At 38.6% G+C, this 16,942-nt stretch overlaps 1 protein-coding gene across 1 annotated transcript in view; it reads right to left on the bottom strand.

The window, feature by feature from the left end:
- ipo7 (importin 7) overlaps positions 1-16,942 on the bottom strand; it is a 42,448-nt gene that overhangs the window by 2,156 nt on the left and 23,350 nt on the right. The window contains exons 14-23 of the mRNA XM_061963984.1: positions 16,661-16,826; positions 16,392-16,552; positions 16,062-16,190; positions 14,629-14,695; positions 14,302-14,427; positions 9,769-9,866; positions 9,592-9,687; positions 7,762-7,982; positions 326-537; positions 6-212 (exon numbers count right to left, since the gene is read on the bottom strand). Of these exons, the coding sequence (XP_061819968.1) occupies positions 6-212; positions 326-537; positions 7,762-7,982; positions 9,592-9,687; positions 9,769-9,866; positions 14,302-14,427; positions 14,629-14,695; positions 16,062-16,190; positions 16,392-16,552; positions 16,661-16,826 (1,483 nt within the window). The remainder of the gene's footprint in view (positions 1-5; positions 213-325; positions 538-7,761; positions 7,983-9,591; positions 9,688-9,768; positions 9,867-14,301; positions 14,428-14,628; positions 14,696-16,061; positions 16,191-16,391; positions 16,553-16,660; positions 16,827-16,942) is intronic.

Here is a 16,942-nt window from a genome sequence, read left to right as displayed (position 1 = left end):
CTTACTTTGTAGTATGGCTTTAAAGATCTGATACTCGTCCACAAAGTTGTCGTCATCATCTACAGCGGTCGTGTAACCCTCTAGTGCCGTCTCCTCAGCATCGTCTTCCTCCCAGTCTTCGTCGTCTCCATCCTCTCCTGCCTGCTTGGCAAGCATCTCTAGATATTCTTGACCTTCATCATCAATGTCGTCCTCATCACTGCCGAGCTCAGCTAAATTTAGATAAAATTGTGAAGATCAGATTTTAGTTTCACAAAAATAAAAGAATGATCCCAGCAGAGGAGCAATATGGCAATAAAAAAAAACCTTAAAAGAAAAATGCTACCATTCTCATCGTCCTCTTCCCCGTCTTCATCGTCATCGTCGTCATCCTCATTCTCGTGCTCCGCACGGCAGGCATACGCCCTCTTGAGGCCGCTGAATAGCAGGATAGCTGCTGGAAGAAGCTGCCCAGCCACCTGATTGATGGCCTGGGGCCTGTGCTCTAGGTCAATGAGGGCACATAAGCCCAGGATGCACATTTTCCTGTCGTGAAGCCTGTTTGGAAAATACATTTATTTAAAAATATATATTTCCACTTAAAAAAGTGATTAAAAAACACCACACTGAGCTCTAGGGCTTCTTGTAAAAATGAATGGTAGTAGATCTTTGCCTATTCGTGGTTTGGCATTCACCCCCAGCATACAGTGGTATCTCGGTTTTTGGTATTTATTCGTTTTAAAGCGTCAGTTGAAACCCGAATCATAAAAACTGGAACAATTTGTCCCATCGGAAACAATGTAAATCCATTTCCTGTGCCCCAGACAACCAAAATACTAACACAACACTTTTTAAAAAGATTATCGATTATTATTATTATAAGATTATTATAAATAACGCAAAAAGGAAATGAGGTAGGGAGAGAACAAACATTCATCCATACTACAGACAATATGCGCTATATTATTCTTGATTGTTTGGCTGGACGTGGCAGCGTGGCGCATTCAATGACATTCTGGTAACAAGCTCTCATTGACTTTTTTTGGACTATTATTGTATGCTACAATTTTATTTGGCTCTTTAGTGGATTATTTTGCTGCTGTACTTAAAAAAGCACAGTGACTGAGTTACTCATGTGTGTTTAATCATATTAAAACTCCAACAGTATACTGACATTTCTTTGGTGAAAATGTTCATTAGGGCAAATTAAAACCATGCATCAGTATCCATAAATCTTATACAATGTCATTATTCAAATTGTAAATGTATATAATTAATAAATATTTAAGCAAGTTAAATAGAAAGTGGCCTGATGGCATTACTGTGTTGCAGCGATGAATCTAGCAGTGGGCTCAACATCTTCCATAACAGAAACATAGTTTGACAAGACATGTGTAACAAGAACGATACTGAGCACATGTAAATGTTTCTCAATGTAAAACATTGAATTTTAAATGCTTTTAGTAACAGAAAAAAAACATTTTAGAGCTTTTTATGGTGTGTTCATTATTGTCAATCAATCATTATTTGTGGTGTTCTGCAATTTGTTGAGGGTCTTGCAACAGTGGGCATCTACCGGTACTGTAATAGTTTTCACAGTATTGTATGCTAGGGATGTGATCCAGGTTTTTGCACTTCCGATCCGATACCGATATTGTTTTTGCATTTCCGATCCGATACCGATACTGACCGATACCGATACTGACCGATACTGGCCTATCCGAGCATGTATTAAAGTTTAAAGTTATTTAGCCTACTTAGTTGTCAGAATCATGTTGAAAAGGGTTTTAGTACTCTTGATAACAACTAGCCAGCTGAATTAGGGGAGTTTGAATAATACACAATGGTTGGTAACAAGAAACTGACCTGTTTATTCAAGGATAAACACAAAATAGACAAAATTATACATGACAAACAGAAATGGCATCATTGAACTAGGGCTGGGCGATATGGCCTTTTTTTAATATTGCGATATTTTAAGGCCACATTGCGATACACAAATATATCTCGATATTTTGCCTTAGCCTTGAATGAACACTTGATGCATATAATCACAGCAGTATGATGATTCTAAGTGTTTTGATTGATTGATTGAGACTTTTATTAGTAGGTTGCACAGTGAAGTACATATTCCGTACAATTGACCACTAAATGGTAACACCCCAATAAGTTTTTCAACTTGTTTAAGTCGGGGTCCACTTAAATTGATTCATGATACAGATATATACTATCAGATATATACTATCATCATAATACAGTCATCACACAAGATAATCACATTGAATTATTTACATTATAATCCAGGGTGTGGAGGGGGGCGCCGGATGTAAGTGTCAAAAAGACAGCCAAAAGAGTTTGATATGAGAATAAATCTAAAGTTAAAATATAGGGTAGAAATGCACCCATTTGCAGGAAATGTAGTCTTGATTTTCAAAATGTTCTTTCAAGGCTTGCATGTCTACATTAAAACATTCTTCTTCATACTGCAATAATATATGCTACTTTTAAACTTTCATGCAGAGAAGGAAATCACAACTAAAAAAAAAATCACAAATTTTTTCATACGGTGTTGATGTGGAAATTTTTGCCTCAGCATTTTGATGGTGTGGGCGTATGGCACCGAATGGAGATAAGCGTCTCAACAGACGTCACAATATTTGAACAATGATGACGAAAACTGTTTTCTCTGTCGTGTCCGTGTGTCGAAAATTGTTATGCGCTTATTTTTTTATTAGATTTTGCGCGTGGCATAGATTTGCTATGCGCAGAGGACGCTTAAACAGTGCGCAATTGCACAGGCGAGCACCTTAGAGGGAGCGTTGCTCGCACGGCTGCGCTAGCATCACAGCTAACGTTAGCCATGCTGCTACCTCTCTGCTCGGGGAGGACGTATACGTATGTGACGTATGACGTGACAGTATGTGACGTATGACGTGACAGTATGTGACGTGTGTAAGAAGGTGCACTTGCTGTCTGTGAGAGGGAGACACAGGAAAGAGTGAGAAGAGCCTGTCGTGTACTGCCAGCAGCTAAAAGCAACTGCGTGAGAATCCACAGACGTGTGGATGTGTTGAAGGTGTGCTGGAAAATGCGGAACGGAAATTACGGAGCAGCAGAAAAGTGGAATGTATTATTTAAATCGGTGCGTTGGAAAACACGGACCGGAGTTTTTTTTAAACTGGATCTGGATCGGCATTTTCCCATACCTTGCCGATACGCAATTTTTGGCAAATATCGGCAGCCGATCCGATCCAAATATCGGATCGGGACATCCCTATTGTATGCACATTACATTAATGTTTGTCTGTTTTAAGTTTGTTTAGGAAAAATAAAGGTAGAGGTGTTAGGACCATATGAGGTTATTAGGCTTGCAAAGTGTTGGAAAAACAGACATTTTTCTTATGTTTTATTCAGGCATGTGAGCAGCACACTTTGAGAAAAAGAGGAAAACTGAATTTTAAAAAAAAAAGGGGAAATTTTAAGTGCTGCCACAAAAACCCCAAATAAATAAAAAAAACAGTAAAAAACTCAAGACTACTTTTCCTTCAACTGGGTACAATTCTACACTCTATTTTACCTTTAGATTTATTCTAATCTACCAATCTCTTTAGGCTGTCATTTTTGACTCCTTTGGCTGTCATTTTTGACACTTACATGTCCCATTTTATGTACCAGAGAATTTTTAGCTTTTTTGAGTAGATCATTGAACATTATTATCATTGAAAATGTAATGTAAAAAAAATATTTACCATGCATGCAAAACTCAGAAAACGTTTCCCATTTGGCAACTCTACTCTAGGGTTGTCCGTATACCAATATTTTGTTACCGGTACCAAAATGTATTCCAATAATTTTCTAAATAAAGGGGACCACAAAAAATTTAATTATTGGCTTTATCTTAACAAAAAATCTTACGGTACATTAAACATATTTTTCTTTTTGCAATCGAAGAAAAATGTATTCCTTAAATAAAATACTGAACATACTAGACAACTTGTATTAGTAAGTAAACAAAGGCTTCTTATTTGGGTGCTGACGTATGCAGTAACATGTTGTATCATTTCTCATTCTATTATTTTGTCAAAATTATGAGGGACAAGCTGTAAAAATGGTTTATTAATCTACTTGTTCATTTACTGTTAATATCTGGTTATTTTCTGTTTCAACATGTTTTATCTACACTCCTGTGAAAATGTAATAATCAGTTATTTTTCTGTTTGGATACTTTACATTAGTTTTGGATGATACCACAAATTTAGGTATTGATCAGATACCAAATAGTTACAGGATCATCATACATTGGTCATATTCAAAGTCCTCATGTGTCCAGGGACGTATTTCCAGAGTTTACAAACATATGAATTTTTTTAAAAGGAAAAAAGATTTTGTGACGATAAAAAATATCGATGTAATCATCGTAGTTTTAACTAGATACGCTCTTGTACTCGATATCATTACAGTGGATGTCAGGTGTAGGTCCACCCATGGCGTTTTGTGACGCCAGTGAGCTACAGTGTGTCGTGAAGCATGTTTAGCTATTCCTCGACCTGCAGGAATGGTATTTGTAAGAAACTTACTTTGTCGCCATGGAGACGAGGATTAGTGATTTAGAAGTAGCTAAAACACTGCCGACTGCAGATGGATTTTAGCTGCTAGCTAGCCATGTCTTAAAGCACCTCTTCCTGAGGGCGTTTCAGTGTTTAGCTTCACCTTTATCTTTAGTTTTTAGGCCAAAATGCGTCCGTTCTCCCTTTTCTGTCTAAACACCGTGTCTGCTTGTGAGTACTCAGTGATTGTGCGCTGCCGAACATGCTCCTCCGCTTCAAAAACCAGCAATGTCATGACGTGACGACCATCGTCATGCCAGTTAAAAAAAATAAGAAAAATAAATTGGGGAACCGGTACTTTTCAAACAGAGTATAGTACCGCTTTTGATTCATGAGTACCGCGATACTATACTACTACCGGTATACCGTACAGCCCTACTCTATACTATATAACCACTCCCCCTCGGGTAATATCCTTCCCGTGTTGAGACCTCTGTTTACATCAGTCATGTCGAAAATATACCTTCTCGCCAGCTACTAATAAATGCTCTAGAACTACAACTACTTCGGAACCCTCAGCGTTTGTATTGTAATCATCCAAATATGATTAGCAGCAAAGTAAAAAGCTGTCAACGCTGAGGCTCGAAGAGCGAACGCAGGCGACTTGTGACAAGTAAGCTAGCTATATGATGCTAACTAGCAAGCTTGTTTCGGTGACCCTGATCGTATCCCTGTCCTGCAAATAAGTGTAACGCTCATGCAATTGGAACAGTGAGTACCTGCAGCTGAGGCGAGCATCAAACACATTTTGTTTACATCTTGTTTTTTAACATTGTGGTGGACTGCCATAATTCACCCACAGAACTTTTGTTATTGTTAGAGAGTTCCGGTCCGACAGGTTTTCACAGGACACATTTTTGGTGTGTGTTACGCAGAGAAGCCACAGATGTATAGACACTGCTCGATGGCTTATAAGAAAAAGTCTGAATGTCATTAAGAAAAATTGGCTACATCTTTTGACACTCCTCCGACTCCCGTTCTTACACGTTACAATATTTCATTAAAAAACACGGAAGTAATATTTTTACGTGAACATTTATGTAAAAAAAACGCAGATGTCCGCGGTTTGCAGACATTTCCACATCCCTGATTATTAGTATACGTCTTTATGGCATCGACCACACTTGAAGCTAGCAACACTAATACAGAACCCATTGTGGATCAAATTAAGCCCAATTAACCCCTTAGCATTCCAGTACTTTCTTTTGGCTAAAGCACCTAAAAAAGTCACAAATAGTAAATGTGAAGCTGTCAATAAGTATTTGAAGTAGACACATGGATTTATTTAGGATCTTTTAAAATTCAACAAGCTGAATGTTTTATCTGTGACTGTGCGCCTAGGTATTAAGAGTTTGAATTTACTTTAAAAATGATTTAAAAATAAAAAAAACATTTCAAAATCACGTTGCCTTAAAAACAGTGTGGAGTTATGAATTGGGAGACAGTCCTTATTAATGACCCGTTAAAAATCAATACAACAAAAATGTTGTATTTCACACAGGTTTTTCTTATATTAGAATCAAGCGTTCCGGTGTATTGAGAACAGGAAATAATGACAAGTCACTCTACAATGTGTGAGTCATCATCAAAGATTTGTTATTGGCCTGAGCTACGTAGACCACAGAAAATAAGCTGGTACGTTTTGGCACATGAGGTATTAGCTGTGTTCCCCTAGGATATGAAGCAAGCAGTTTACTTTTAGTTTGAGTCAAAAGTTTTAAGACACTTAAAGTTGTTTATGTAGCACTGTGTGAGTACCGTATTTTCCGCACTATAAGGCGCACCTAAAACCCTCCAATTTTGTCAAAAGCTGACAGTGCGCCTTATAACCCGGTGCGCCTTATATATGGACCAATATTGAGCCACAACAAACCTAAACTTCATTTTCATAAAGTTTAGGTCTCGCAGCTACGGTAAACAGCCAGCAACTTATTTTTCCCGTAGAAGAAGAGGCGCTTCTTCTTCTACGGGGAAAAATAAGTTGCCGGCTGTTTTTTTCCCCGTAGAAGAAGTTCTTCTTCTATGGTAAGCAGCCGCCCCCGTAGAAGAAGAGGCGCGCGGTGCATGCTGGGATATATGACGTTTCATTTCCATTTGTGTGTTTATGTAAAGACCCCAAAATGGCTCCTATTAAGAGACACGCTTACGACGCAGAGTTTAAACTCAAAGCGATCAGTCACGCAGTAGAACACGGACGACAGAAGGCGAACACACGTTCACCAAGACAGCGCCGTACGACATACGCCACTATCTGCCAGTGGATCGTAAATGCCTGGGCTCATATATCAGTCTCAACTGTGGTCCGAGCTTTCAGGAAGGCAGGAATTGTCACTGAACTGCTAGACAACAGCAGCGACACTGACTCGATTAATGACGACTTCGACGAGACGGAGCCAGGCATTTTGGATGCCGTATTCGCCCAACTGTTTAATTCGGACACTGAAGAAGAAGAATTCGAGGGATTCGTGGATGAAGAATGACTTCATAAAGTGAGCTTTACATGTTTATTTTGTGTGTTGTGTGACATTAACATTTGAGCAACGTTGAGTTATTGATATTGTTATTGCTCTGCACTATTTCAAGTGTTACTATATTGTGATTGCACTAACGTTTGATTTACCGTAACATAAGTAAATCAGCTGTTTATTCATTTTGGGAGTGAACAGAGTTGTCAGAACGCTGGTTTGTAATCTATTAATAAAGTTTGACTGACCTGACTGTTTTGTTGACATTCCCTTTAGCGCAGCTCCATCTAATGGATGCATAGGTGCGCCTTATATATGAACAAAGTTTTGAAATATGCCATTCATTGAAGGTGCGCCTTATAATCCGGTGAAAATACGGTAATACATACACGCTAATCAAATTTACAAATCAATATTTGGGAAAACTGCACATCTGACGAAAACAATGGTAGTGTGCATCAGCAGTTAAGAGTGTATTTATGGAGGCCTAGCTTGGCGTGGAGTAACCCTTTTGCTAATAAACATCGGATTGGTTTTCATGACAGGTAATGGCCCGCTGGTGTGGGGCTCTTGGATTGTTAAGGTATTTAAAAAAAAAAGTCTTATTACCAACCGCGATGCAGATTCAACCTTTTCTCGCCACATGATCAGCCATAGTTGGTGAAATCATAAAGAAATAGGAAGATTAAACAATGCTAAAATGGTCTTACCCAAGAAAGCAATCAACATCTTTGAGCCACTGGCTGATGAAGTGGTTTGTGATTGGCTCAGTGTTGTTGGGAAATCGCAGATTCTCTAAAGTGTTGAGCAGCAGAGGGGGACTGTAGTAAAGTGCGGCAATGGCCACTTGCAAGCACATTGTCCTCAGCTCACTGGTCTTTACCTCCCGCGTCAAGCGCTCCAGTGCAGCAGCCACGAACAGGGGCACAACCTGAAATTACATATGCAAATGTGGATAGCATCATGATACAGTATATGGGTGGTGTACATGAAAATACCGTATTTTCCGCACCATTAGCCGCACCTAAAAACCACAAATTTACTCAAAAGCTGACAGTGCGGCTTTTAACCCGGTGCGCTTTATATATGGATAAATATTAAGATTCATTTTCATAAAGTTTCGGTCTCGTAACTACGGTAAACAGCCGCCATCTTTTTTCCCGGTAGAACAGGAAGCGCTTCTTCTACGCAAGCAACCGCCAAGGTAAGCACCCGCCCCCATAGAACAGGAAGCGCTTCTTCTTCTACTGTAAGCAACCACCCGCCCGCGTAGAAGAAGAAAAAGCGCGCGGATATTACCGTACGTTTCATTTCCTGTTTACATCTGTAAAGACCACAAAATGGCTCCTACTAAGCGACAAGGATCCGGTTCATGAAAAGACGCAATCTCTCCATCCTCACACGGATTACTATTTCACAGCAACTGATATTCCTGTGAACCGCACTGTGGATACTGTGGATACAACGGGAGCACGTACGGTGAATATTCGCACCACAGGGAATGAGAAGTCGTCCTTCAATGTGGTTCTAGCTTGCCATGCTAATGGCCTGAAACTTCCACCCATGGTGATATTCAAAAGGAAGACCTTGCCAAAAGAGACCTTTCCAGCCGGCGTCATCATAAAAGCTAACTCGAAGGGATGGATGGATGAAGAAAAGATGAGCGAGTGGTTAAGGGAAGTTTACGCGAAGAGGCCGGGTGGCTTTTTTCACACAGCTCCGTCCATGTTGATATACGACTCTATGCGCGCCCACATCACAGATGGTGTCAAAAAACAAGTGAAGCACACAAATACAACACTCGCCGTCATTCCGGGTGGATTAACAAAAGAACTCCAACCGCTGGATATTGGTGTCAACAGGGCATTCAAATCACGACTGCGAACGGCGTGGGAACAATGGATGACCGAAGGCGAACACACCTTCACTAAGACAGGCAGACAGCGCCGGACGACATACGCCAACATCTGCCAGTGGATCGTAAATGCCTGGGCAGATATTTCGGTCACAACTGTGGTCCGAGCTTTCCGGAAGGCAGGATTCACAGAACTGCTGGACAACAGTGACACTGACTCCGATGACTTCGACGAGACGGAACCGGCCATTTTGGATCCCACATTTGCCCAACTTTTCAATTCGGACACCGAAGACGAAGAATTCGAAGGATTTACGAATGAAGAATAACTTCAGAAAGTGAGCGCTATGTTTATTTTGTGTGTTGTGACATTAACGTTCGAGCAACATTATGTTGCTATTGCTCTGCACTATTTTGAATTTTACTATGTTTGTGATTGCACATTTGCGTACATTTTGGGACAGAGTTGTTAGAACGCTGGTTTTTAATATATTATTAAAGTTTGACTGACCTATCTGACTGTTTTTTTGACATTCCCTTTAGCGCAGCGTAGGCGCGGCTTATAGTCCGGGGCGGCTTATAGGTGGACAAAGTTTTGAAATATGCCATTCATTGAAGGTGCGGCTAATAACCCGGGGCGGCTTATAGTGCGGAAAATACGGTACTGGAATTATTAAGTGCAGACCTGGTCAATGCCACGACCTTTGCATTGCAGTATGATTACTTCCAGAAGCTTTGCTGCATGGCACTCAGGGTCTTCGCCTGGATCACCTGTCAGGACCTTTGCAAGATCACAAGACAACCATCAACCATCTGATCACAAACCAAGTGTAGAAACAATTAGATTTTTTTTACATTTTACCTTCTTGCACATGTCATACATAATTTCCAGGTATTTGGTGTCAGAGAGGAGGGTGTCTGTATCAACTGTTACATAGTTGTGAAGCAGAGGCATCATATCTGAAATGGAGACAATTCACACAACGGAATTTCTATGTCAGTGCATGTGGTTACAAGAGGTACAGGAATGGATTGCTTATTTGATGCATCACAATTGGGATGTGCACGATTCTGAATTGATGGACAAATGTCCCAATTCCTTGATTTATACATGTTAAAAAAGTAATACGGAGGGCTAAAAATCTAGCTTAAGCGAAGATACACAGGGATTAGAGCACAGCTGGACACACGGAGGGAGGAGAAAAGCCATGCTAACCGTGGCGCTAAGATAGCTTGAATGTGAAGTATTTCACATTGATTTGTACACTTCAACAGAAGTCTAATTGGAACCACGTTACAGTAGAGAGTAACAAGTTAAAAAGCAAAAATTAGCAAGTAGTTAAAAAAATCTAGGACAGTGAATGATATCTACACAGGGCAACATCATTGTCGGCCAAAGATAATGGATACGGCACACCTCTTTGAGTTGCATATTATTGCTGGACAAATAATCAAATTTGGATAATGGCTTCTCACATCATGAAAATATAATAATAATAAAAAAAGATTAATGGGCCGCATAACATGCATGCAAATTCCGCATTTTGTAATGGTGAAACAGATGACGGGTGAAAGAAAAAAAAAGGACCGAATGAAAAGTTTGGGGTCTCACCATGGTTGTTACTTTTTATTTGACAACACTAGTATGCCTAAACTTAACAAAAAACGGAGTCTCTGCAGGTTTCAACAAGTCAAATTTAAGACCATAATGAATATAAATGAAGACCATTTCACATCCAAAAAAGTACAAAAACAAAGGGAAATCAGAAGGCCAGATGAATTGTAAGGATATGAATTCATTCACTGCTCTTTTACATAAAAAAATAAATTGTTAAATTAACTAATACACCAGAAGCTTCTATTGTAAACTACTTGGAAAAAAACATTAGCAAACATAAGAGCCATTTTTCAGATTTGCCAAAGAACCGTTTTCTTGTGTGCAGTGTGCTTCATATCAAATGTTTTCATGTAACAACCAGAACGTCAGCGATGGTTGAGGTTAGCGCATTATATTGTCTGTGAAAAAACTGTTAGCATCTCTGCTAAAGCTAAATAGTTAACTTTTCCTGTTTTTGCATGTCAGAATTGAGCAAACAGATAAAAACATCTTACATTACTACCACTGCATCTGCACAAAGTTGTGAAAAACAGAGTGCAGACAGAGTGATTGTCTAAAAAGAAAGAAGGTGATTATAGCTTGCAAGCGTCAAACAGTACTTGGTTGTGAATAATGTGGATAACGTTCAAATTTGCTCAGCTCATTTTATATCTGGTTTTTGTGACTTATTTGAAAACATTGCTGATAATCAAGGACTCGTTCTTATTTAGACATGAACAAGATGACATTCGCAAATCTTCCTTGCTATAGTTAAGTTGATCCTTGTATAGTTGTGCAACTTTAAAATTATCATTCCTTTCCTTTTCACCGCAATGTTTACAAACGCTTCCCTCCTCGATGGCTCCACATTTGGGTCCTTAACACTTCAAATGTTTCCATCCACCAGCTTCCAACATATATGAAATTGATTGTTCTGGAGCCACAAATCATTCAACCTGCACTTACCCATCTTATACAAGTAATTTGACTTTGCTAGGAGCTTTTAAGTTTTCGCAGCTGCTATGCTTAACTGTAACACACGCTGCGCGCGCAGCTCGCTGACTAATGGTGCATGATAAATTCCGACCGGGCTGCACACGTAGTGTACTTTAGTTTCGTTATAGCATCCTCAAAAACCGAAACACTTTTAAAGCAAGACTAAAGTTTATGCAAGGTTTAAATAAAATTAATAATATATTTTTTAAACTTTTCAAAACCTTATTTAAAACCTTATGCAATTTTAGGAACATTTTAGACATTTTAAGGCCTTAAATTCAAATTGTTGGATTTAAGACTTTAAGACCTCGCAGATAACCTGAAAAAAGTAAGACCATACGATTTCCACGTTCACGTAACCATGTACAGAGTCTCATGACTGGCCAATAAAACGGAATCCGCTGTTATTCTCAGAATATCAGGTAAATTGACATAAATGTAAGTGAAATGTTGACATTGTGAGATTTGTTTGGAAAAATAATCTGCTCAGGACCGCACATTCATCCCCGACACACTCAAACGCGCGTCCTAAACTAAACAATCTGTCAAGACCGCCCTTTGAAACAGCGACGAAACTACGATGCAAAAGCTAGCAAGAACAATTCATACACCCACAACACATCTCATCTGCTTGTGTTATTGTGAAAGACATCATCGATGTAACATCAATGTATTAACAAAACAGCAGTCGCAACTTGAGGGGGGCTCTTTTTTACAGCTTCAAATTGTATCATTCATCATAAAGCTGAGAACAGCACACCGCACTTCCTCCCTTGACTATAATAGCGGGGTGCGCTACATCCAGTCTGATTGCAGTAACAAAATAAAGGCTTCCAAAAAAGTACCTCACACAAGCATAATGTACTTTAAACACTTATAGATACATTTACATAGTTATTATGCTTTGACCTAAAATACAGGTCAAAATTGTGCAAAGCTGTATGTATTCCACCAATAAATTGTTGCATTTATGCAACAAACATTAAATTTTGACGCAAAAAGCACACACTCTGTGGTACAGCAGGTGTAAAAGCTTAAAAAAAACAGAAAAACTGAATTGTATTGTTTTATATTGATATTGTTTAGTTATATTGTTTTCTTTTACTTTAACTTGTTTTCTTTTTTTTTTTACAATTATATTTTTAGTTAAGTTTGTATGGTACAATACTCATTTTCATATTGATGAATAATTGTGTTATTAATCGTGATTACAATACCAATAAAAAATGCTTTTATTATTTTTTTTTCAATAATCGTCCAGCTCTATTCCATGTTTATGGCAACAAAGAATGTACGTGTCTGTCCATATACGCAATTACATCCGCCAGAGGAGCTTTATATAGACTATTAATATACCGGTACCGTATTTTTCGGACTATAAGTCAGTTTTTTGCATAGTTTGGCCGGGGGTGCGACTTATACTCAGGAGCGACTTGTGTGTGAAATTATTAACACATTACCGTAAAATATCAAATAATATTATTTAGCTCATTCACGCAAGAGACTAGACGTATAAGATTTCATCGGATTTAGCGATTAGGAGTGACAGATTGTTTGGTAAACGTATAGCATGTTCTATATGTTATAGTTATTTGAATGACTCTTACCATAATATGTTACGTTAACATACCAGGCACGTTCTCAGTTGGTTATTTATGCGTCATATAACGTACACTTATACAGCCTGTTGTTCACTATTCTTTATTTATTTAAAATTGCCTTTCAAATGTCTATTCTTGGTGTTGGGTTTTATCAAATAAATTTCCCCAAAAAATGCGACTTATACTCCAGTGCGACTTGTGTTTTTTTCCTTCTTTATTATGCATTTTCGGCAGGTGCGACTTATACTCCAAAAAATACGGTATTTTATAATACATAACAATATACAATAGGGATGTTACGATATGAACATTTATTATATTGTGAGCAAACTTATTACGTTATCATTATTGCGATATCTTTGAATGTGCTCAAAAAGGACCTACCGGTATATACACACACACACACACACACAATGTGTGTTGTATTAAAAAAATTGCTAAAATAAACAAGATAGATTCTTGGCAAAAGAAACAAAATTGTTCTGGCTTTTTAAGAGCCATATTTTTATTTGGGTGCTTGAATATGTATCTTCTTCAATTTTAATTTGTATAAATAAAAAAATTGTATTGGTAAAGACTGATAGAGGAAAACCGGGAGTTAACTTGCTGTTATAGACACCTCTCTGTGCTAATAGTTAGTAAAAAATACACCAAAACAAACCCACTTCTGTCTGTGTTGTATTCCTTTGAGTATAGATTGATCAGTCTGTGCTTGCTAAGACAGCACAGCCTGTAGGTTTAATGTACACAATTGAATATCCTAGTTGCTCAGACAGCCAAGTGTTCATACAAGTTTAGATTGAGTTATATAGTTTAATAATGGGGAAAGACGTCAATGTGTCTTGTATTCATGTTAGAATTTTTACATAGCTAACGCGCTTGCGCTGGTCAGTCTTTAAGTTTATCAAGTTGTGGCGATCATGTTTTTTTCCCCCGATAGATTTAGTAAAAGGTAATACTGTCCGGAGTTTCACCGTGTTTAACATTATTATTGTTATATCAATAATATACAATATAATAACAATGCATATATCAATTTATCATCAAATTGTAGCCTCTGAATCGTAATTGTACCGTGTCAAAAGATTCGACCCCTAGTTAAAATCATAATAAAACTTGAAACATTGGCATGGATCTGGTTTAATGACAGGCATAAAAGATAGCCATGTATTGTGACAGCATGTGCCGTTAGCATATTAACCTGTGAAGTAGTCAAATCCATCTTGCTGGAAGACTTCATAGACCAATGGAAGCAGCTGCCACATTTGTGGTGACACCTGCTGGCAAGTCAGGCTATGAGCCAAAGACAGAATTTCCTCATAGAACTCTGAAAAATAAAACATGATTTAGAAAGTTCATAAGAGTACAGTACACAGCAAGAATATTTGCAACAACATACATTCTAAGTTAGTGTATGCAAAACACATGGGACACAAAATGTATTGAAATTAAAACATACTAGTGAGCATAGGGAGAGCAAAGTGCAGACAGAATGTGGCTTAACAAGATAAACTGGAACTCCACTTACCCATTACATGTTGTTGCAGCACAGTGCCAATCACCTGCAGACAGATGCCTTCCAGTTGCTGTGTGATCTGCACAAGGTTCAAGAAAATTATGATCAAATCAAAAATACATCATGAGAAGGCTGCATGAGGACATTATACTGCACAACAAAGCAAATCACCTAACTACCATTTTATTCTAATTACCGTAATTTCCAGACTATAGAGCGCACCGGGATATAAGCCGCACCTACTAACTTTTAGATGAGCCGCACCGGACTATAAGCTGCAGATATACATTGTGAAGTAAGTTATTTACACAGAAAGATTTTGTAAATGTTTATTTACATACCTTAATTCTTTCCATACGGTGTCTAACACGGCAGTAAAACGGCTGATCAAACAAAACTGAGGTCATCGTCATGGACCGACTAGCTGCACAAGCTGGCGCCTCAATCAGCTAAACAGACTCAAAAAGTTCACAGTGATGTTTTGGTGAATTTTACAAAACTGAAACAATACAAAAAGGATGCCATCATAAGATAATACTAACAAGGACACTCGTAAGCGTGTTAGCATATTAGCTAGTGCTAACAATGCTAGCTTCATTACATTACGATAGCACGTACAAATATGTATTAAACCCTTCTACAGACATCACACATGGGACAGTCTAGTAAGTAAGAATTGGTTTAGTTCTACTGTAAAAATTAAAAACGCTACATGAATTGATGAAGAATCCATACGAGTAAAAACGCTATCAGCTAGAAGACGGAACACGACTTCTACTTCCGGTTGAAGGCTCAGTTCAAACAGAAGGGCAATGCGGCAAAGCTGCACCTGCAGTGAACGAACTGGTCCAAAATATGGCACCATAGCACAAACAATAACACACCTATTCAGTATAATTTGTTTTGTTTTTTTAAAGCTATTCGCTTTATGACTGTCAGCAAAGAAAAAAAACTAATAAATTAGCCGAACCGTTTTATAAGCCGGAGAGTTCAAAGCCTAGGAAAATGTAGTGGCTTATAGTTCGGAGATTACGGTCCTTACAATTGCATGTAAATGTAATTGTAGGAAGTTTCTTAAAAATGGCCTAATTTATTCCATTGTTGATAAAAAAGGGGTTTACAAAAGGGTGACAGTGTTTTGAAGATGTTTTGCAAATGGAGGTAGTCACATTAAATGGCATTTGGCTTTGGACAAATGCCATTATTGTTGCTCCTCGCCACTGTGCAACAATAATGCTGCACAGTGGCAGCAGCATTATTTTTGCTCCTGCCTTAGTCTGGGTGTTTCAAAACATGGCTAGAGCAGCGCATGTTCTATGGAGCTGGTGGCTGGCTGAAGTGTGTTGGCAGAGAGGCGACAGGAGAAAGTGGTACTGGGATGGTCAGCTTTGTATGTGTGCGCACTTCGTGTGTGTGTGGGGCACCCTTTTCAGGGTGCTGATCACCTCTTTGTGGTCCTCCACCACACTTAACAATGTGTCGATGGTGTTGAGGATGCCCATAGCTGTAACAGCCTTGTCATCTCCTCCTTCCTCATCAGGCCCCGTCTGAATCACCTGGTTGAACGTCATAGCCTGTCAAAGTAAAGGGAGGATTGTGATTGCGCCTTTCAGGAGGCAGTGAGTGATGGCTATTCAAACTCCAACAGAGGAACAGCTTTAAAATAAAAAAAAAGCCTGAGCATAAACCTCCTTTTATTCCCCAATCACTCAAGTGTTTTAAAGAAGGTTTCGTCACATAAAATGTCTAACACATTGCATAAAGAATTTTCTCACCAAATGCTGCGTCATCTCCACTGCGATGGGAGTCACCTCTTCACTGTATTCACAGATCATCTTCTGTATGACATTGGTAAGATCATCGTTTTCAGTCTCCCTGACAATATGCAGCAAAGCTTGCATCACTGGCCGAATAAAAGGGGTGATGTATTCTTTGGCTGAGGTAAACGAAAAACACATCCCATAGGTCAAGAGGGCTTAAATGACTCCTTAATTATACATGAGTCACAGAACCAGAAAATTATGAGCAATATTTTTTTCATCACCTTTCTCCTGGTTGCTGATGAGAACCTGCAGAGCAATGGCAGCCTCAACCTTCACAGGCATCTCATTGTCATTGATTAGACAGATGCGGGTAAGCTCCAAAGCAGTTTGCAGGTTCTGGTCACTTTTGAATTTCACCTCACAGAAATACTGAAGCACCCAGCATGCCTAAAAAAATGTTTGGCATTTAGTTTAAAAAAAATGGGAAAAATTGGCCGAGACCAGATTACTATGTCATTACATAAAAAATGTAGCGAGAGTGGTAATTCAATTTAGATTGAGAA

The sequence above is a fragment of the Nerophis lumbriciformis genome, linkage group LG06, assembly GCF_033978685.3.
Source record: "Nerophis lumbriciformis linkage group LG06, RoL_Nlum_v2.1, whole genome shotgun sequence".
In the NCBI taxonomy this organism is placed as follows: domain Eukaryota; kingdom Metazoa; phylum Chordata; class Actinopteri; order Syngnathiformes; family Syngnathidae; genus Nerophis; species Nerophis lumbriciformis.
Note: the sequence above shows the minus strand (reverse complement) of the source record. Positions and strands in the feature narration are given on the sequence as shown.